We start from the raw sequence: 23,055 nt of genomic DNA, 5'->3' as shown, positions 1-23,055 counted from the left end.
ATGATAAACAACATGGGACTCAAGACTGACCCCTGATGCACACCAACATTCACGGAAAACTCATCACTCAAATCTCCATTCACTCTTACCTGGGTGTGAGCACCCACATACATAGCCATAACCACCCTAACCAGCCACTCCTCCAAGCCAAGCTTTCTCATTGCCCACTTCACCACCTCTCTAGGGACTCTGTCAAAGGCCTTTTCCAAATGAACAAAAACAAAATAAAGATCCCTTCTCCTACCAATTTTTTTCATGAAGCTGTCGAACAATGAATATTGCATCAGTGGTCCCCCTACCTGGCATAAACCCAAACTGCATCTCATCAATATTCGCTCTTTCTCTAATCATACCTTCTAAAACTCTCTCCATTACCTTCATTATCTGATCTAAAAGCTTTATACCTCTATAATTTCCTCTTTCCAGGGCATCACCCTTCCCTTAATACACATTTACAATTACATTCTTCAGCTAATCATCACTTTTCAAATCCAAGAGGTCTGGAACATGTATTTTCTGTATTTTTTATTTTTTATTTTTTTTATTTATACTTTTAATTTTTTAACCCACCACATGCCGGCTATTTTTAGCCCTATGGGTCGTCCCAGTGCTGGCGTGTTTTTTTTTTTTTTTTTTTTTTTTTTTTTTTTTCCAAATGATAGATTTTGATGTGGAAACAATGAATTTCGCCATTAAAATGCTCACCGAGGCTTGGAACTGGGTTTTATTGAGTCCTGCATACTCATGTACAGGTATAACTGCTCTCTCATGCCCACCACGTACGTGAGAGAAAACTGTTTTCTATGTAAGGTATACTCAAGTATGTATGCTAGGAAGGTATAGCAATGTTCAGTACACTTTTCTGATTACTTATTACTTCAGCATCTATCACAGTTTGCGTGTCTTTCTCACTGTGAATGCATTATTTTACACTTACTTGAAGATAGGTACAACCTGACTTCATTATGTACAGTCCTGGCACTTACAAGAAGGTATTTACAACTTGACTCCACTACATAGTCCTTACACGTACAAGAAAATATTTACACTTACATTTACGTGAAAATATTTACAAAATGCCTTCACTATGTACAGCACTGGGTGAGGCACACAGGCAGAGTGAGGCAGAGTGAGTGTGAGGGGGGGAACGAGTGAGCGTATGGCCTTGACAGCCTGGGGGATGGTAGAGGAACAGTTACCATACATGCCTGCCAATTTTTACAAGCGATTCTTGAAAAATGCGGTCACAGTGAATTTTTTTATTTTCGACCGTTTTAAAATGGCACTGGCACTGGCCGTGTAATTATGTCAGACCGTTTTAAAACGGCACTGGCACGCGGCGGGTTAAATATGCAGTGGTGCTTGGGATGTCGGGCCATCTCCTTTAGTTTGCGTGATCTCACTAAAGTTGCTTAATCCTGAGGCCTCCTGGACCTGAAAGGGTAAAATGGATTGGCTATATTTTAATTTATTTATTAGGTTTACCATCTGCTTTACCCTTAAATATTGTAACTATTATAACTTAGTCTTAGGCTCTCACACCACACAGGAGTATTCATTTACACTATTACTCTACCAGATTGCATTGCATTAATTTCAGATGAAGTTGAAAAGCACCTAGAGGAGTGTGCCAGTGACAATCTTATTGCTGTTACTCGCAAAGTTGGTCAGAAGGGATCCAAAGTTGGGATTGAGCAGGAGGGCTTCAGATTACCCACCCCACCAGTAAGTTTGTATACTGTATTACCAATCACAGTATGTAGAAATAAGAGACCTTGATATAAAATTTGGATGCCCACTGCTGTAACATTTCTCTTGTCACTTTCAAAGTTAGAAGCTTTCCAGTTTCTTTGATATACTGTATATTGTTATGATTTAGAATGCAACAGCAGCAGTCGTAGTTATATATTTGCTGTTAGCATCAGGTAATGGTAGTGATAGTCTATAGTGATAACCTACACTTCTGTGCATACACTAACTGTGCATACATATCCCTTTAGTCCATTAATAAACCTAATGGGTTTGCCAATTCAACGGCTTGACCCCAGCCTGCCTTCTAAAAACTCAGTTGGACTCGCAGCTGGACTACAAAGATGCTTCCTAAGGGCATAACCCACTGTATTTATGTAAAGCTGACATATGACATCGGCATTCAAGAAGTTAAAAGCAGTAAGTGGGAAATAAGTTCTGCACCGTAGATATGCATCCTAAGGTGTATAGAGGTAATAGTAGTAGAGTAACCCTAGGCTGTCTGGCCAAGCAAACCCATCAGCCACAAGCAAACAGTCACCCCTGCAGGGCTATCCTATACAGTGAACTGATGTTTACTTGCCGTGGACAGCTCCTTGCCACATCAAGATGCGGGAAAGAATGTGGAGGTTTGGTTCCTGAATATATGCCGCATTTGTGTGTTCATGCAGTTAATGGGCAGCATGGTAGGCTCCACATCACTCATGTACTTGGTTATATGTTTACCATCCAGAATTGTAAATGGTTTCCAATGTACATTGGTTCCAGGTCCCGTGCCAATTCCCCCTGAAACCCATTTATGCGATGTAAAATTAACTGATCACACCTGAAAAGAAACTAGTATTAATACAAAGTACATAATAGTCAAGGAAATTCACTCAGAAGGCTGGAGTGAGGTGCTTAATGGAAGGGATGGGGGTGTAATTTCCGAGGCAGGTGGTGTTGTTACTGCGCTTTGCTACTCTGGCACCTACACCCTCCTCTGCCTCTGCTGCCTCCACCTTTCCATGCAACACATCCATCCTGTGCTGCATCTCTTCTGTCTGCTGCTCCTGTACAAACCCAGAGAACTCCTCATCCTTGAGCAGGTCCATGATGAGATCTTCACTAGGTTGTGCTCCATGCTTAGCTGCCCCTGCTGCATGGACTGGGCCTTCCACCTCATCCACTTCCCAGAGTGTGCTGAGGTAGCGGGTTACCGGAGCTTGCTGTCATGCATTCACTTTCTCATTGAACACAATGTTTATCAGCTTTGCCAATGCAGAAACATGGAACAGGCACTCATGCTTGCTGGCAAACTCTGCAAGGTTGACATCCTCCTGCGAATTCTTGAGAGTGAGCAGCCATGATGAAAGAGATGACATTGTTGAAGTTTTATCATCTTTTGGCTGCTCTGCTGGCTGCTGCTGTTCAGTATCATCCTCCTCCAACACCAACATTTCTGCAACAGACACTGATGGTGTGTGGCCGATCAAGTGCTCCAATTCATTGTTGATTACGTCAGCAAACACGAGATGTCCGTGCGCACGTTTTTCATTCAGCAAATGGAGGGGTATTCGCAAAAAACTTGGTGTTTAGGAATATTTGCATGCCACTGCTGATCATGAAACTACGAACGATAATGTTGCTAAGCTTGGGGCTCCACTGTACAAGCAAGAAATGAAGAAATGATTATACTGTATAAGGATAAGGGGAGAAGCTCAGAGGCAGTTTGAGGAAGACATCATAAATAAAATTACTGATCAGCCAAAGCTGTTTTACAGTTACATACAAAGCAAAATGAAAGTCACAGATAAAATACAGTCCAACATGGAAGAGGGGAAAACCTATATCGCTGAGGAAGATATTCGTGCAGTACTAAACAAAAACTTCCAGTCAGTTTTTACTGAAGAAAGTAGATTTGAGGGAGATGAAAACAAACAGTTATGCCCACACATATTAATAAATGTACATATATCGGAATGAGAGGTCCAGGATGAGATGAATAAATTAAACAAACGAAAAGCTAGTGCCTTGGCAAGATTAAGAGTTAGGTATTACTGTATATGAATGTGCTGAAGACTTACGCAGATCAATACATTTAATATCAAGGAATCCTTAAGACAAGGTAAATTACCTGATATTTGGAAGAAAGCAAACATGAATCCCCTCTTCAAAAAAGGAAATGGACAAAATCCACTTAACTGCCGACCAGTATCACTAACCATCGTCATAAGTAAGATATTAGAAATGCTATCTATCTATCTATTGCCAGACGCCTCAATCCCGTTTGGGGTGGCCACAAACAAATCGCCTCCAAGTCGCCCTGTCCCCCGCCATTTCACTGCCCTGCTCCCAACTCGCACCCCCCTCTCTCATATACCTCTCCACCCCATCCCTCCATCTCATCCTCGGCCTCCCCCTCCCTCTTTCCCCCTCCACCTCACTCACATACACTCTCTTCGTCAGTCTTTCACCCTCCATCCTCTCCACATGGCCAAACCACCTCAGTGTGTTCCTCATAACACTGATATGGAAAATTTGGGTAAATCATTTGGAAAAATACAATATGATAACAGAAAGAAAGCAAACATTGTTCTCCTCTTCAAAAAAGGAAATGGAGAAAATCCAGTTGACTACCGACTGGTATCACTAACCAGCATTGTAAGTAAGATATTAGAAAAGCTGATATGGAAAATTTGGGTAAATCATCTGGAAAAAAACAATATGATAACAGCAAGACAGTTTGGTTTAGGAAGGGAAAATCATGTGTTAATAATCTATGACATGGTTGCAGAAACACTACAGAAAAGAGAAGGATGGGTAGACAGCATCTATTTGGAATTCAATAAGGTATTTGACAGAGTGCCACATTAAACACTTTTATGGAAACTGTACCATCAAGGAGGAATCCAAGGTAATCTATACTGTTGGATGCAAGGTTTTCTCAGATAAAGAGAGATGAGAACAGTACTAAGGGGAAATTACTCATCATGGAGAGAAGTGACAAGTGGAGTCCCACAAGGCTCAGTCCTGGCACCAGTTATGTTTTTAATATATATAATGATATAGACAGCAACATTGGAAATGGAAGCTGTTTAAATATGTTTGCTGATGATGCAAAAATACAAGGGGAATTTACAAACAGACTCTTACAGAGAGCTACAAGAAGAATTAAATAAGCTGCATGAATGGAGCAGTAGATGGCAAATGAAATTCATTATTGACAGATCCCATGTAATCAAGTTTGGCAGAATTGAAAAAAGGACCAGACTTGCATTATGAGTTAGGAAGTTCACAAAAGAAGGACTTAGGAGTGATTATCAGTAACAGACTATCACTGACTGCCCACATCAGTGAGAAAGTACGGAACATGTACACACTGCTAACTGATTATAGGAATAGGATTCATGTATATAAATGAAGACATGCTGAAAAAGATAATCACATCATTCATTAAACCAACTCTGGAATATGCATGTGTTGTCTGGAATCCACATCTCAAAAAACACATAGATAAGATTGAAAAGGTACAAAGGGCTGCTGCAAGATGGGCTACAAGCTTAGGGGATCTAAGCTGCGAAGAAAGACCATCCTTCCATCCATCATCCAATCCTGCATTGCCCCATGAGAAGTGTAGCAGCCCAGGGCTAGGCAAGTTGGTCCTGACATTTAAGATGAGAGTGACCAGCCTCACTCATCCGTGAGTGGCATTACATAAGCAATAAACCCCAACCATCCCTTGGATATAAACCTTCACTGGCTGAATCTGATTGGAGCTCTGTAATTACCCACTAAACCACCAGGCACCAAAATTTGATTATACGGTTACCACCCGGCATAGTAAATGGTTTCCTGGTGTACAGGAAACCATTAGGTTTGTTACTCAGTGTAGAGTCACTCACGGGCAGAAGGAAGAGGAAAGAATGAAAGAAAGAAAGAAAGAGGGAGTGTTAAGTCACCCAGAGGCAGAAGGATGAGGAAAGAATGAAGGAAAGAAAAACAGGAGAGGATGAAAGGAAAGAAGGATGTTGGAGAGGAAAGGGCAGACACCAGAGAGCAGCACGACATCGAGTGAGTGGATGGTGAGTGCCCCCACCTACCACATACACTAGAAAAATTAATCCTGCCAACATTACAAGGGAAAAGGAAAACAGGGGATGATTATGTTATATAATTGCATCACAGGAAATGAGAAAATAAACATAGATGAGTATACAGTATACCCTATGAGGAAGCAGCATCAAGAGAACACTTCAAAGAATTATATAAAAAGAGGGGTGATAAAAACATAAGGATATTCATTTTCCCAAATAGAGCAATTGATCAGTGGAATGCACTACCAAATGAAATACTGTGTGTCAGCACTATTCAACTCAAAGATATGTATGATGAAAATTGTTCAAAACATGGGACAGTACGAGCTTGACTCAGTTCTGTAAATATACAGTTAGGTAAGAATAACTAGGTAAGAACACACACACACACACGCACACAACGAACAGACATGTCTTGACTGCTCCCAGGCCAAGGCTCAGCCACCGCTGCAAACCTTAAGTAGTTTTCAGGAATTATGTTTGTCCTGTCTCCTATGGTCTTGTTTTCAGTTTAAAATACTGTAAGTTAATATAGACTACCAAAAATGTAAAGATTTATTGGTAAGAGTATAAATGAATGTTTGTAGTATTTTCGGTAACAGCTGTTTTGGTACTGTAAATTGTAACCAACCTCAGTTATGGCCGAAAATGTAAACACTGAGGGACTCGAATTTCCAGGATTTGATAGAAATACTAAATTGTGTCATGGATCTGGTTAAAACATTGATTATGAGGATTAGTGAACTTGAAAAGAAAGTGGAGAATCTAGTGTTAAAAGATGTGTCTGAGAATACAGAGATTACCATACAGAGTCTGATCCAGTCTAATGAGACGGCGAATGAAGAGATAAGAAATTTGAAGCGTGAAAATATTGAATTGAGGAGAAAACTAGAAGAGAGTACTAATAAAACGGAGAAGGTGAGAAGTGTATTGGAAGAGCATAAGGCAACGTGGGCACACGTAGAAGAAGAACAGAAAGAAGTGGTCAGCTTAAGAGAAATCATCCAGGAAGAAAGAGAAATTAACAAGTTAAATTGGAAGAAAATGTAGTGAAAATACTGAAGAAAAAAGAGAAAATAGTGAGAGAAACTGTAGAAAGGAACAGATGCGTGGTAATATTTGGAAACAGGGAGGAGGAAGAGAAGGTTAGATCTGTGAAACTCGAGAGAGACACGAACCTGGTAAGAGGAATATTAGGCAAGATTGATCCCGAAGGAGACAAGTGGGTAAAAGAAATTGAAGAAGTAAGGAGAATAGGACCTTATAAAAAAGGAGAAACAAGACCAATGAGAGTCAAGTTGTCAGCAGAAAGTGTAGTAGATGATATACTTAAAGTGACTTGGAAATTAAGCAAAGAGGCAGGGATGGAAAATATTATAATAAGAAAAGATTTGAATGAAGAAGAAAGAGAAGTTTTAAAATCATTGAAGGAAGAAGTAAAGGAAAAAAATGATAAGAGGACAGAGGAAGAATGTAATACTTTTTTTTGGAGAGTAGTGGATATGAAAGTAAGGAAGTGGTATTTAAGGAAATAGAAGTGAAGGAAACTAAGGGGGATGGCTGTGAAAGATCAGAAGTTGAGGAAGTGGTACTGATGGAGAGTAGGAGAGTAGAGGGTATAAAAAACATCAAAATAAGGTGATATATATTAATGTTCTATCTATCTATCTATTGCCAGACACCATAATCCCAGAAAGGGTGGCCATTTGACACTGAGTTAGTTGTTTTACAGGGAGGGGCACCAACCCTTTACCGACCCACTTGTTGACACGTAGGGAGCACGCATGGTTTGGTTATGTTGATGGTTTAATATCGGCAAGGTTCGAAATTAACGATTTCTTGAGAGAACATGAACCTGATGTCATGTGCTTTGTAGAGACCAAATTACGAGAAGATATTGATGTTCATTTGGGAGATGGTAAATACAAACTGTGGAGAAAAGACAGAAAAGAAAAAACGGGAGGAGGAGTTATGATAGCAGTGAAGAACAACATAATGTAGATACCGTGGAAATGGGAGAAGGCAGGGCTGAAGTGATATATATGAAATTAGAAACTGGAGAGAATGTTATGAGAGATATGGCGGTAGTGTATGTTCTCCCTAAGACGAGAGCATGGAATAATGACGAATACCATGAGATGTTGTCAGATATGGCTAGCTATTTACAAAAAATAATTGAGAAAAGCAATAATATAATTTTGGTGGGTGACTTTAACTGTAAAGAGGTGAACTGGGAGGAATGGTACTCGGGAGGTGGCGAGGATTTGTGGGGCACTATGTTATTAAATATAATAATGAATAGTGTGATGACGCAATTGGTCAAAGAAGAGACACGGTTTTGAGGACACACCAGCAAGGTTAGATTTACTATTTGAACTCTCTCTTCAAAGTTCTTTTCAACTTTCCCTCACGGTACACACACACACACACACACACACACACACACACACACACACACACACACACACACACACACACACACACACACACACACACACACACACACACACACACCACGAGCAGCCGGAGAGAGAGGTCGTCCCAGGCATCGCTCCTAACCTTGAGTAGTTTCAGGAATTTTGTCTGTCCTGTCTCCTAGGGTCTTTCTTTAAATTTAAAATAATGAAAGTTGGTAGACTACCAAAAATGTAAAGCTTTGTTGGCAATAGTATACATGAATGTTTGTGGCTTATTTGGTAACAGCTGTTTAGGTATTTTACCGGTACGTTAAAGATGGCCGAAAATGTAAACAATGAGGGAATGGAATTTCAAGGATTTGATGCTAATACTAATGTCATGGACCTGGTGAAAACATTAATTATGAGGATTAGTGAACTCGAAAAAAAAGTAGAGAATCTAGTGATAAAGGATGTGTCAGGAAATACGGAAACCACCATACAGAGTCTAATCCAGTCCAACGAAACAGCCAATGAAGAGATTAAGAATTTGAAGAGGGAGAATGTTGAACTGAGGAGGAAACTTGAAGAGAGTACTAATAAAACGGAGAAGGTGAGTAATGTACTAGAAGAACACAAGGCAAAGTGGGCACACGTAGAAGAAGAACAGAAAGAAGTGGTCAGCTTAAGAGAGATCATCCAGGAAGAAAGGGAAATGAACAAGAAAGAAATGGAAGAAAATGTAGTGAAAATACTGAAGAAAAAAGAGAAAATAGTGAGAGAAACTGTAGAAAGGAACAGATGTGTGGTAGTATTTGGAAACAGGGAAGAGGAAGAAAAGGTTAGGTTCGCAAGACTCGAGAAAGACACGAACATGGTGAGAGGAATATTAGGCAAGATTGACCCCGAAGGAGACAAGTGGGTAAAAGAAATTGAGGAAGTAAGGAGGATAGGGCCTTATAAGAAAGGGGAAACAAGACCAATGAGAGTCAAGTTTACATCAGAAAGTGTAATAAATGAGATACTTAAAGTGACCTGGAAATTAAGCAAAGAGGCGGGGATGGAAAATATTATAATAAGAAAAGATCTGAATGAAGAAGAAAGAGAAGTTTTAAAATCATTAAAGGAAGAAGTAAAGGAAAAAATGATAAGAGGACAGAGGAAGAACGTAATACTTTTTTTTGGAGAGTGTTGGATATGAAAGTAAGGAAATGGTATTTAAGGAAATAGAAGTGAAGGAAACTAGGGGGGATGGTTGTGAAAGATCAGAAGTTGAAGAAGTGGTACGGACAGAGAGTAGGAGAGAAGAGGGTATTAATAATGTCAAAAATAATTTGAAGGTGATATATACTAATGTTGATGGTTTCATATCGACAAGGATCGAAATTAATGATTTCTTGAGAGAACATGAACCTGATGTCATGTGCCTTGTAGAGACCAAATTAAGAGAAGATATTGATGTTCATTTGGGAGATGGTAAATATAAACTGTGGAGAAAAGACAGGAAAGAAAAAAGGGAGGAGGAGTGATGATAGCAGTGAAGAACAACATAAATGTAGATACTGTGGAAATGGGAGAAGGCAGGGCTGAAGTGATATATATGAAATTAGAAACTGGAGAGAATGTTAAGAGAGATATGGCGGTAGTGTATGTTCCCCCAAAGACGAGAGCATGGAAGGATGACGAATACCATGAGATGTTGTCAGATATGGCTAGCTACTTGCAAAAAATAATTGAGAAAAGCAATAATATAATTTTGGTGGGTGACTTTAATTGTAAAGAGGTGAACTGGGAGGAATGGTACTCGGGAGGCGGCGAGGATTCGTGGGGTACTATGTTATTAAATATAATAATGAATAATGTGATGACGCAGTGGGTCAAAGAAGAGACACGGTTTCGAGGTGAGGACACACCAGCAAGGTTAGATTTACTGTTCACCAAAGAACCCGATGTAATAGAATCATTGGAATATCTCTGTCCTTTGGGAAAAAGTGATCACGTGGTCATTGAGTTCCAGATGTTAATAGGAAACGTCGAGCCAAGAGACGAGCTTCATAGACAGGGAAGATACAACTTTGGCAAAGCAAATTTTACAGGATTGAGAAACTTTTTTGAAAATGCGGATTGGAGAAAATTCAGAGAAACAAGAGAGATACAGAGGAAGTGGGATATCTTTCTAGACCTCTATAATTTGGGAGTGGAAAAATTTGTACCAAGAGTAAGAGGGAAAGAAAACAGGAAAAAGGAGTGGTTTAATAGAAGGTGTATGATAGCCAAAAAAGAGAGAGATAAGGCGTGGAACAATTGGAGAAAGAGAGGTAACGACAGAACAAAGGAAGAATATAAAAGAACAAGAAACGAATACACACGAATACGTAGGGAAGAAGAAAGGAATTTTGAAAAAGGTATAATTGACAAATGCAAGGATGAACCCAAACTGTTTTATAGATTTGTTAATGGCAAACTGAAACAAAAGGAAGGAATCACCAAGCTGAAAGTAGATGGAGAGGTCTTTAAGGATGCGGCAATGCAAGCAGAAATAATGAACAAACGTTTCCAGTCAGTTTTCACTAAAGAAAAGGAGCTTGTGGAAGGGGAGGGAGTGATTAGAAATGTCCCGGTGATGAAAGATATAAAAGTGGAGGTGCAGGAAGTGTATAAATTACTGGAAACTCAAGATGTAAGGAAAGCCCCAGGACCTGATGGAATTTCTAATTGGGTACTGAAGGAATGCAGAGAACAACTGGCGGATAAAATTCACAGCTTAATTGTATGCTCACTGGAAGAGGGGAAAGTGCCAAAAGAATGGAAGAGGGCAAATGTGGTACCAATTTACAAGGGAGGAAACAGGGAAGAACCCCTGAATTATAGACCAGTGTCTCTAACCAGCATGGTCGCAAAATTGTGTGAGAGAATCCTGAAAGACAGATGGATAAAATATCTGGAAGAGATGAATATTTTGGCTGAATGTCAGTTTGGATTCAGAAGTGGAAGGTCATGTGTTTCAAACTTGTTGAGCTTTTACTCAAGAGCGATTGATGTGGTACAGGAGAGAGATGGTTGGGTGGATTGTGTGTACTTAGAGAAGGCCTTTGACAAGGTACCTCATAAGAGACTAATGTGGAAACTAGAATATATAGGAGGACTAAAGGGGAAACTTCTGGAATGGATGACAGACTTTTTGAGAGACAGACAAATGAGGACAGTAATAAAGGAAAAGATGTCTGGATGGAGGGAAGTAACAAGTGGAGTCCCTCAAGGCTCAGTGTTGGCGCCAGTAATGTTCCTGATTTACGTAAATGATATGGTAGATGGAGTGAACAGTTATGCGAGTCTGTTTGCTGATGATGTAAAGATCTTGAGGAAGATAGAGGTTGAGGAGGATTGTAAAATACTGCAGGAGGATTTGGATAGGATACACAATTGGAGCCGGACGTGGGAAATGAAATTTAATGTAAAGAAATGTAAAATATTGGAAATGGGTAAAAGTACCAGGAGACCATCACTGAATTATTTTTTGGGTAATGAATTAATCACAAAAAGGAGAGAAGAGAAAGATTTGGGAGTGCTGGTCCAAGATAGTTTGTCACCAGAAAAGCACATTAACAAGATAGTTGGAGAGACTTATAAGCTCTTGACTAACATAAGAGTAGCATTTCATTATATGGATGAGGAAATGATGAAAAAATTGATAGTGGCCATGATCCGCCCCAGGTTAGAATATGCAGCGGTAGTGTGGTCCCCACACAAAAAGAAAGATATAAACAAGATTGAGAGAATACAAAGAACAGCAACCAAGATGGTCCCCAGTCTAACAGACCTGTCATACAGAGAGAGGCTGGAAAAACTGGATTTGCCTTCGTTAGAGGAAAGGAGAAAGAGGGGAGACATGATTGCGGTGTTCAGGACCATGGTGGGAGTAGATAAAATTGACAAAGAAGATCTGTTTGTCTGGGATAAGAGAGCAACAAGAGGACATGGAATGAAATTGAAAAAGTCAAGCTGCTTGAAGGATATCAAGAAATATAGCTTTCCTTACAGAAGTATAGACTTATGGAATAGCCTGGACAAAGAGATCGTCCAGTCTAAAAACTTAAACGAGTTTAAAGTTAAATTCGACTTATTGAGAAACAGCGATGGAAACCCACGAGCATAGTACATTCCGTGTATATCACAATTAGGTATATTCTTAAATATTTGAAACGACTTAGACAAAGAGGTGGTGCATGAGAAAAACATTCATGTGTGTAAAGGTAGACTTGATAAATGTGGATATGGAGACAGGACAACACGAGCATTGCTCAATTCCTGTATACTACAAATAGGTAAATACAAATAGGTAAATACATCTCAAAAAACACATAGACAAGATTTAAAAAGTTCAAAGGGCCGCTACAAGATGGGTACCAAGCTTAAGGGATCTAAGCTATGAAGAAAGACTAAATAAACTGAATCTACCAACACTACAGGAGAGAAGGAAAAGAGGTGACATGATTATGCTATATAAATGCATATCAGGGAAGGAGAAAATAGACATAAATGATTACTTAACATATAGGGAAGCATCAGCAAGAGGACACTGCAAAAAAACTGCATAAAAAGAGAGGTGATAAAGACGTAAGGAAATTTAGTTTCCCAAATAGAGCAGTTGATCAGTGGAATGCACTACTGAATGAAATAGTGTGTGCCAAAACAATTCACAGATTTAAGGATATGTACAATAAATATGGTTAAGACATGGGACAGTATGAGCTTGACTCATTCCTATAAAGATACAATTAGGTACAATTAGGTAAGAACACACACACACACACACACACACACACACACGATATATTTCACTCAAAACGTACAGAGGATAAATACAAATTATTTTTAATTTCATGATGTTAACCTTATATTTTTTTCATTAATTGTAGTAGATTTGGAGGCCCCCTCGAAAAGCTTGGGGGAGGGCTAGCGCCCCTCGCTGCCCCCCCCAAATGATGCCCCTGTATGATGTCCTAACTGCAGAGCTCCTAGCCATCCTCCAGGCCCTTGAGTTTGTATGGTCTTCCTCCATTCCCAGCCGGTGGTTTTATATACTGACTTGCAATCCTCTCTTACCTTCCTCCTCTCAGATCATCCTTTGACTCATATCTGGTTTGTCCATGGTGTTTTGGAGTACCTCCTTCTCCTTGCTATTCCTCCCTGGCACTTCTGCCTTCAGTGGACTCCCCCACATGTTGTCATTTGTGGCAATGAAATTGCAGACACAGGAACAAGGTGGGCAGTGACCTCCAATACGTTGGTGTATGTGGCACCTGATACTGCTGCATTCCCTAACCTCGCACTCAGTGCATGCATGTCATATTGGAATTCAAACTTTGCAGCTGACCATGCCTCCCACCTGGGACACATTCGCTCTGACTCCCTTGGGTTTGCCATCCCTGTTAGGATGTTGATGTTGCCATCTCCAGGTTACGGTTGGGTCACACGGGCCTTGCAAGTCTCCTGTATTGTTTGTGTATGATAGAGCACCCTTGATGCCACTGGTGTCCCCAGGTTGAGGATACCATAGAATACTTCATGTTATGGTGTCCTAGGTTCCACTCCCATTGCACACTTTTGGAAGACCGTCTGGCATCTCTTCATTTTTTTAATTTGTCTCTTCACATCCTCTTGGGAGGGGGTAATGGGGACTGTTGGTTACAGCAATGTGTCGTGCAGCACATCTGACTTCATTTGTAAATCTAGGCAGCATTCCAGCATATTACGTGAGGCCCTGATCAGTCTGCATTGGAAGGGCACTGGGCCATTGTTTTAGCCGTGTCCCTCAAATCCACAAGAAGTAGTAGTTTAAGCAGAAGTACATCGCAGTACTGAGTCACTTCCTCTTCACCCTTTTTTTTTTTTTTTTTTCAATATTACAGTAACCTTTTGATTACCTGATTTCCCTGTATCCGAACAAGCTTCATATCCAATCGTTAGACCTTGGATTTTCATGTCAGTATCTGGATTTCTTTGTCCGTATCCAAACATAAAATTTCCAACATGGCCAGTTGGACAGCCAGCAGAATAAGAAAATCAGTTGGATGGCCAGCCGGCCTCTCTGGTTGCGTACTGGTAATAGACCCTAACCCACCAGCTGAGCAAAAATGGCCATCCGCCTCCTCACCGAATGGTCAGGGTCGTCTTGCCTGCCTCTCAAGCTGCCCACTGGTAATAGAACCTAACCCACTAGCTGAGCGAAAATGGCCATCCGCCTCCTCAGCTAATGGTCAAAGTCACCCAGCCAGCCTCCTAAGCTGTGCACTGGTAATAGACCCTAACCCACCAGCTGAGCAAAAATGACCATCTGCCTCCTCATTGAATGGTCAAAGTTGCCTGCCCGAACTCTTGAGCCACGTGCCAGTAATGGAACCAAACCCACCAGCTGAGCAAAAATAGCAGTCTGCCTCCATACCGAATGGTCAGAGTCACCTGGCTGGCCGGTAGAGACATGGCAATGCTATGTTCAGTGGTAGATACCACATGTCTCCACTCATCATCCAGAACCAACGGTTAGAGGAGGAGGAGTTTTCCGACATTCGTTAAGTGATTACGTTAGCCACTAGAACACATGGGATTACTGTACACCAGCTACTGTACAGGCAAGCGGGTTTCGACACCTGTCTGCCGTTCACTGGGTGATAAGTGCAGTACAATACAGTACTGTAGCTGTTAAAATTCTTTTTGCAACCTTCATCATCTTCGTTGATTCTTTTGTGGATTTTTGTTTTTTATGCATTTTTTTCATAGAGTCTAGCATTGTATCAGATATTCCCATGCGTATTTTGATGTCTAAGTAACAGAGAGACCAAAGAACACTGCCAAAATTAGGAGGGGTACTGTACATATAAGTAGGGTCTGAATGGTATGGGTATTGTTCTGTATCTGGACATCATCTGTGTCCGAATGTACCGATGGCTCGTTTACATCGGATAGGCGAGGGATCACTGTTTTCAAATAATTTTGATGGTAAATGATTTGTTTATTGATGAATTTGTTTTTCCTATTCATTTTGTTAGTCTTTCATCCTGATTCAGTCGTGTTTGTTAATCAAGCTTAATGGCAGACTTTCTAAAAGCTACATAGAACTACTGAAATTTATTAGTACAAGTCAAACCTTACATATAAATATGCTACCCTTACCTACCCCGAATTCTTTAACGTAACAGGACAATATAGCCCAACCCAACCAAACATAGCCTAACCTTACCACACAACCAAACTAAACCTAAGCACACCAAACTTAACCTAAATTAACCACGCTAGTGCTAACCTTACCCAACCCAGTGTAAACAAACTACTTACCCATAACCTAACCAACAGTAACTTAACCTTGACTGCTGAAAAAGCTTAGAATAAATAAGATTAGGTTAGGATAACATTCATTCATCATCTAATCTTGTGTTGTCCCATGAGGAGTGTAGGAGCCTGGGGGCTAGGCAAGTTGGTCCTGACATTTAAGATGAGCGTGACCAGTCTCACTCATCCCTGAGTGGCATTATATGAGCTATAAACCCCAAACATCCCTTGGATATAAATCTGTCCGGGCTCAGTCCCATTGGAGGGCTTTAATTATCCACTAAACCACTGGGCACCATAATTTGGTTATATGGTTACCACCCAGCATAATAAATAGTTTCCTGTTGTACAGGAGACCACTTGGCTTGTCAATCAGTTTATAGTCACCCGTAAACAGAAGGAAGAGCAAAGACTGAAGGAAAGAAAGACTGAAGAGGAAGGTAGGAAAGAAGGAAGGAAGAGAGAAAAGGGCAGTCACCCAAGAGCAATACTACATCAAGTGAGTGGATGGTGAGCACCCCCACCCACCACTAGTTAGGATAACGGTTTTGCAATATATTATTAATTTAAAGTAAAAATACATAAGCATACAAATCCTTCACAGCTGCCTTATGTTTGCTGGCAGGTGATCAGCATACAGTACTTTGTTTACAATTTACCAATGAAGGTGGTGCAATCACTCAGTGCTCCATGTGAGCATATCTAACTGATTGAATGCTTAGTTTGCTGTTTATTCTTTGATGATGCACACTTCATTTTAGACATTTTAATTACTAATTAGTAAGGTAATTGAGTGATTTGCTTGTAACTGTTGGTGAATTTCGTACCATGCATCCCAAACCGTAGGCCTATGCTGAGCCATAACATTCATGGTATCATGCTCAAGGCAATTTTAGAAGCAAAATTTTTGGGAAAGGGTGCACATTATATGACAGATGATAAGGTAGGTTAAGTTACAAAATTCTAGGTTAAGTTTGGATAAATCAGCACAGGTAAGGGTAATTTTGTGCCAAAAACAGCATTCTTTGTTGCCATCCATTTGTCTCCAGCTCCTTTGGGTATTGTTAACATCATTCACCACAATTGTGGCAATCATTTGCCACCATAAAAATAATATAAAATATGGAAAACAAATGTTAAGAATTAGAAATCAACTGGTAAGATCTTGCAGCTGCTTAAACTAAATCGTACATTTATCTCAATGAGTTTACAGTTAGGGGCAAGATGAGTGGCTGGTGAAGGGTTTGATGAGGTACATGTACCCATTAAGAAATTAAATGGTCTCCCTTATTGTGCCCTTGTCATCATTCTAACCGTGCTTGTGTGTGTTTCTGGTGCTTAACATAATGTTATCTACTGTATTTAAAGGGTCTGAATTGTCGTAAAAGAAAAAAATTGAGGTTTGAGTTTGAGGTGCCTAGGACCAATTAGGATAAATTCCATCCATAGGTTTTGTGTATTTGTTATCATGCAGTTCGGTTTTCACGTACCATGCTTAGTGCCAATTACAGTATGTTTGATAAGCAAGGGATCACAGTGCTGTATTTTACATTACATATGAAGATTTTTTTTTTTTTAATCATGTTTATAAAATTGGTATTAATATTATTGCATTTGTATGACAGACCCATTATTTCAAGGGGATCTAGGGACTGAAACTGCTGTAATAAACAGCATATCAGTATGTACTGTAGATACAGTATATTTCTGATTTTCCAGCATCTTTGTTACTGTGAGGCAGGAAAGATACTGGAGACTGCCACATCTTGACAGCAAGAGTATCTCTGCTTTTGTACAGTTTCAACACAAAATATAGTACAGCTCATGAGCAGTTCATTGTAAAGCATCCCCTCACATGGGAACAGATTCACTTATTTAATACACATTCTCACAGCATAGACAAAACTTCAACATACCCTGGACAAAAAATCTCTGGGAGCACCTGGCTGAAGTGGCCAGTTTCCTGCAGTCCTCTGGGTTCAAATCCAAATGAGCCAGGGGCTTACAGCAGCAACAGCAACAATAATTTTAGTATCATAAACTACGATGTGTGTGTTGAGCTGTGAAATTTTGCCATAGATTAATTTAGGTTATTATGCTTTTTACCAGGATGAACCTGACCGTCATGACTGGTACTGCTTTGAATGCCACAAGGGTGGGGAGGTGGTGTGTTGCTCCAAATGTTACCGTGTGTTCCATAAAATGTGCATCAATGTTGAGGACCAGCTGTATGATAATGAGCCATTCGTGTGTGTTGTCTGTAAGGTAAGGAATTGCTTCTCGTCTTTTTAGCATATCCTTTAAATATGTCTTGTAGATATTTACACAGAAATTAGATGATTTTCATGTTGAATCTCCGGCATCATTGATAAAGTAAGATTTAGGGAAGTATGCTTAAACCTTGAATCACAAAGTGGAGTGCAGAACTGTGATTTGTGACAGTCATTTATGTACTGCCTATGGTTTTTAGGTATGGTCAACCTGCATCCTATATTACAGAATGAAGTCAGCAGCTAGCTTTTATAGGAAGGCCAGGCATGTTCCATCTTTTTCCTGTGCTTCAAAAATTATCAGAAAATTGGGAGTGTGCATTCCACTTTTAGATCTAAGGCCTAAGTATACATCCCTTAATACCTCATGCAGTGCACAAGATGCAATGTAGTCCCGTCCAGACTCAGATCTGAACTGTATAAGGCTAAGGACTTTATAGAAAATGGAAACTTTTGGAACATAGAATCTATCTATCTGTCTATCTATTGCCAGACGCCATAATCCCGTAAGAGGTGGCCACTTGACTTTGAGTTATTTGTTTTACAGGGAGGGGCACTAACCCTCCACCAACCCACTTGTTGACACATTGGGAGCATGAATGGTTTGGTTATATGGTTACCACCCAGCATTGTATATGGTTTCCTGGCTTACAGGAAACCATTTGGCATGTTACTCAATGTATAGCCACCTGTAAAGGAAAGAAAAGGAATAAGAAGTGACAGGAAAGATGGGAGAAATAGGAAGAGAGGAGGGCAGGCACAAAAAAAGAATGATAAAGGCTAAGGAAGAAGTAGGCAGCACTACATAAAGTGAGTGAATGATGGTTGCCACCACCTACCACTAACATAGAATCATAATGATAATTAGATGATCAGGTAATCAAAAGCCAGCAGTACCATTAACAATAAATACAATGAGCGTTGTGTTGTGGATTTGGACTTGATAGGAAGTGTTAGGAGAAACACATTGAGGTGGTTTGGCCATGTGGAGAGGATTTAGAGTAAGAGGCTGGCAAGGAGCGTGTATGTAAGTGAGATGGGTGGAGGGAAGGGGAGGCCAAGGATGAGATGGAGGGATGGAGTGGAGAGATATATGAGAGAGAGGGGTGTGAGCTGGGAGCAGGGCAGTGAAATGGGGGGGGGGACAGGTCACCATGGAGGTGATTTACCCCTTACGGGATTAAGGCGTTCAGCAGTAGATAGACGGATACAAATATATGTATTAGTATTTTGTTGTCAGCTTTTGTCAAAAAAGAAAATGATAATAATAAAAATCTTCAAATACTGTATGCAGATTGTGTGTAGATGTGTTATCAGCATTCCCCATGTTGCATGAAAAATAGTTTGGAAGGAGGACGGTTTTTTGAAATTGCATTTTTGGATTAGAGAGTTTGTACTGTACTGTTCGTTGTTGTATGTAAATTTACACAGGATGCAATAATTATAATTGCCTGTGGTGGCCGTGACTGCTTAAAAGTACATAACTATGATTACTGTTTTTGAAGATGGCACCAGGAAACCCTATTTTATGGTTGTAGGATGTGTCACTGGAAAACCAGTCTGATAATGATTGGTTGTAAATTGAACACATTTAAATGTGGATTCATTCGAGGTACATTTCTGTAAATTTTCACCCCCATAACACAGGTTTAAAAATAAGCTTCCAGTTCACCTGGTTTGGTAGTTATTTCGCCTCTCTACACCTTGCTTTCTGATTTAACACCAACACCACACTGTTGTTTGATCAGGTAGCACTGACACACCTGATAGTTACCAAGTTCAAAGGCCTTCATCTTAGGGATCATAGCAATCGTGTAAGCAAAAATGTTGATTGTACATCAACTGCTGAGGCCTCATAGGGGATCATAGCAATCATAAATGCTAAAATGGCAATTGTATGTGTATCACTGAGACTTTGTAGGTGATCATAGTGATTGTATCTTTGAAAATGACAATTGTTCATCAAAAAAATGGTGCAGAAATCTTAAAATCATGGTTTTAGCCATGCCCTTGGTTGCAAGATACAACACTCCATCTCCACCTTTCTTACATTCATTAAATGGCTTCTTCTTTTCTCCAGTTGCTGTTTCTGCTTCATTATTCCACTAACAAGGTACCTTATGTCTAGGGGTTCCCATTGTCCGGTCAGAAGCTACAACTGTAGCCTTCAGTTGACTCTGCTTTACAATAGGGGTAATGTTCCAATGCAGATGCAAAATTTGGCACTTTTTTTTTTTTTCCTGAGTTGTTTCTTTCAGTCTGTAACAGATTGGAAATTGGGGTAGGGGGGACAAATAACAGATTGGAAATTGGGGGTAGGGGGGTTTCAAGAATACTCCCCCAGTATCCCTGGTTGTCATACGAGGCGACTAAAAGGGTTGGTGGTGGGTTAGTGCCCCACCCCTTAAAAAGAACTAACTAAACAAGCGAATAAAGCGCCTCGGACCAAGACGGACCATACGTTGACGACTAAGGAAGGGACAAATGACATTCTGCAGGTGGGAACTTGGAATGTGAGAGGAGTGAATGATGAAGTGAAAGAGAGAGAGATTGTTCAGGTGCTTGATGATGCTAAGTGGATATATGTGGATTGACTGAAACTAAATGGTAAGGTGAAAGGGTGAGAGAATGGGAATATGGTTTAGGTATATGTGCGGGAGTCAATGAGAATGAGAGGGCAAGAGAGGGAGTATGTCTGATGATAAGCAAGAAGTGGAAGGAGAATATAAGAGAGTATGGAACAGTGGGTGCAAGGATTGTATGGGTGAGGATGAAAGTAGGTATACAAGCATGGGCTACCGAGTGGCAAGAGCGAAAGATGAGTTTTGGGCGAGTGTAGAAGCATGTATGGACAAATTTGAGAGGAGCAAGAGAGTGCTTTTGATTGGAGACATGAATGGCAAAGTTGGGAATGTACGAGTGGATGGAGTGGTTGGTCAGTGGGTGTGCCAGCCGAAGTAGATGGGAATGGTAGTGCTTTGGTGGACATCTGTGCTGGTAAGGGGTTGGCAATAGCCAACACCTACTTTCGGCATAAGGTGATCCACCGGTATACATGGAGAGTAATGAGAAGGATGGATGGTGAACTTGTTGAACGAAAGGCAATGATAGACTAAGTGTGTGTGGATGAGCGAATGAGAAGACAAGTGTTGGATGCAAGAGTGTGGAGAGGGTGGGGGAATGGAGTCTCGGACCATCACTTAGTGATGGCCAAGGTAAAGCTGCAAAGAAAATGGGTGAGGAGATGAAGGGGAAGACAGGAGGAAACAGCTTCTGTGAGAAGAGTGGAGAATTTGCAAGATAGTGTGAGAATGGCAGAGTATAAGAGCATAGTGGAAGAAAGATTGGGAAGGTATGAGCTAGAGCAGATGGAAGGGGTGGAAGACTTATGTAAGATATTCACGAAAGAGATAGGCGCAGCGTGTGAGGTGGTTTGTGGAGTGAGGAGGAGATGCAAGGGTGTGCAAGGGACAGCATGGTGGAATGGAGATGCAAGGGTGTGCAAGGGACAGCATGGTGGAATGATGAGGTGAAACGAGCTGTGGAACAAAAGAAGAAGGCATATAGTGAATGGTTAGTGAGGAGAGGTAGGGGAGAAGATGAAAGAGAGAAGAGAGAGGTATATGTGAGCAGGAGAAGGGAGGTGAAGAGACTGGTGAAGGAGAGTAAGATGAAAGTGGATGAAGAGTTTGGGAGGAATCTGAGTGTGAAATGGAGGGAGAGTAAGAAATTGTTTTGGAAGGAGGTAAAGAAAGTAAGGCAGTGTGAAAGGGGAAATAGTAGAGGGGTGAAAGATAGGAATAATAGATTGTTGGTGGAGAAGAGAGAGAAATTGAGGAGATGGAAGGAGCACTTTGAGGATTTGTTGAATGTATAATTGGTTGGGGAATGGCTGGGAGAAGAAGAGATGAGAGGAGGGAGGAAGAGATCAGTAGGGCAGAAGTAGTGGAAACAATGAAGATCGAGTTGGGAAAGGCCCCCGGAATTGATGGAGTGTGTGGTGAAATGCTGTGGTATGGGGGTGAGATTGTTGTGGAGTGGATATGGAAGTTGTGTAGATTGGCTTGGGATGAGGGAAAGGTTCCAGAGGACTGGAAATCAGGTATAATTGTTCCTTTCTACAAAGGAAAAGGGGGAGAGAGAAGTATGTGGTAACCATAGGGGTATTTGCCTTCTAGTGTGACTGGTAAAATATATGGTAGAATACTCATTGATAGGGTTAGGGGTATGACAGAGGAGCTAGTTGGAGAAGAACAAGGGGGATTTAGGAAGGGAAAAGAGTGTGTAGATCAGATATTTGTTCTAAGATGTTTAGTGGAGAAGTATCCAGAGAAGGGAAGAAAGTGTATGCTGCCTTCATGGACTTGTAGAAAGCTTATGACAGAATAGATAGGCAAGGTATGTGGAAGGTATTAAGAATATATGGAGTGGAGGGGAAATTGTTGAGTGCTGTGAAGAGTATGTACGAAGGAGCTAGGGCTGCGGTGCGAGTGGATGGTGAGCTGAGTGAGTTCTTTTATCTCAATGTGGGACTGAAACAGGGTTGTGTGATGTCTCCATGGCTGTTTAATATATACATGGATGGGGTTGTAAAGGAAGTGCAAGGTAGGGCAGTGGATGTGGGGGTGGCGCTGATGAATGAGGGTGAGATTTGGAAGATTCCGGTGTTGCTGTTTGCTGATGATACAGTATTGTTGAGTGAAGATGAATGGGAGTTGCAAGGTTTGGTGAATGAATTTGGGACAGTGTGTAGGAGGAGGAAGCTGAAAGTTAATGTAAACAAAAGTAAAGTTATGGTTTTTGAGAGGAATGAAGTCACAGAATGTACAGTAAGGTTGGATGGTGAGGATATGGGGAATGTGAGTGCATTCAAGTACTTGGGTAGTGTGATGAGTTAGGATGGAACTTTGGGGGATGAAGTGTGTGAAAGGGTACAGCAGGGAAGGAAGGTTGTTGGTTCACTGAAAGCAGTGATGAGGAATAGGGAGGTGAGTATGGAAGTTAAGAAGTCACTGCTTGATAGTATTTTGATCCCTACACTGACATATGGAAGTGAGGCGTGGACCCTGCAAGAGGGGAACAAGTCAAGAGTGAGAGCAGTAGAAAAGAATTACTTGAGAGGAGCATGTGGAGTGACATGGCCACAGGTTGACAAATGAAGAAGTGAAGGAACGTTGTGGGGTGGATGTGGATGTGGTTGAGAAAATTAGGAGAAATACACTGAGGTGGTTTGGA

At 40.7% G+C, this 23,055-nt stretch overlaps 1 protein-coding gene across 1 annotated transcript in view; it reads left to right on the top strand.

Moving 5' to 3' along the window:
* The window catches only part of LOC145401213 (zinc finger MYND domain-containing protein 11), a 643,482-nt gene that overhangs the window by 222,387 nt on the left and 398,040 nt on the right, over positions 1–23,055 (top strand). The window contains exons 4-5 of the mRNA XM_080273521.1: positions 1,601–1,725; positions 17,660–17,815. Of these exons, the coding sequence (XP_080129647.1) occupies positions 1,601–1,725; positions 17,660–17,815 (281 nt within the window). The remainder of the gene's footprint in view (positions 1–1,600; positions 1,726–17,659; positions 17,816–23,055) is intronic.

The sequence above is a fragment of the Coenobita brevimanus genome, chromosome 55 (assembly GCF_032717465.1).
Source record: "Coenobita brevimanus isolate Jiangsu-jjx chromosome 55, ASM3271746v2, whole genome shotgun sequence".
NCBI classification, from domain to species: domain Eukaryota; kingdom Metazoa; phylum Arthropoda; class Malacostraca; order Decapoda; family Coenobitidae; genus Coenobita; species Coenobita brevimanus.
This window is presented reverse-complemented; position numbering and strand designations above follow the sequence as displayed.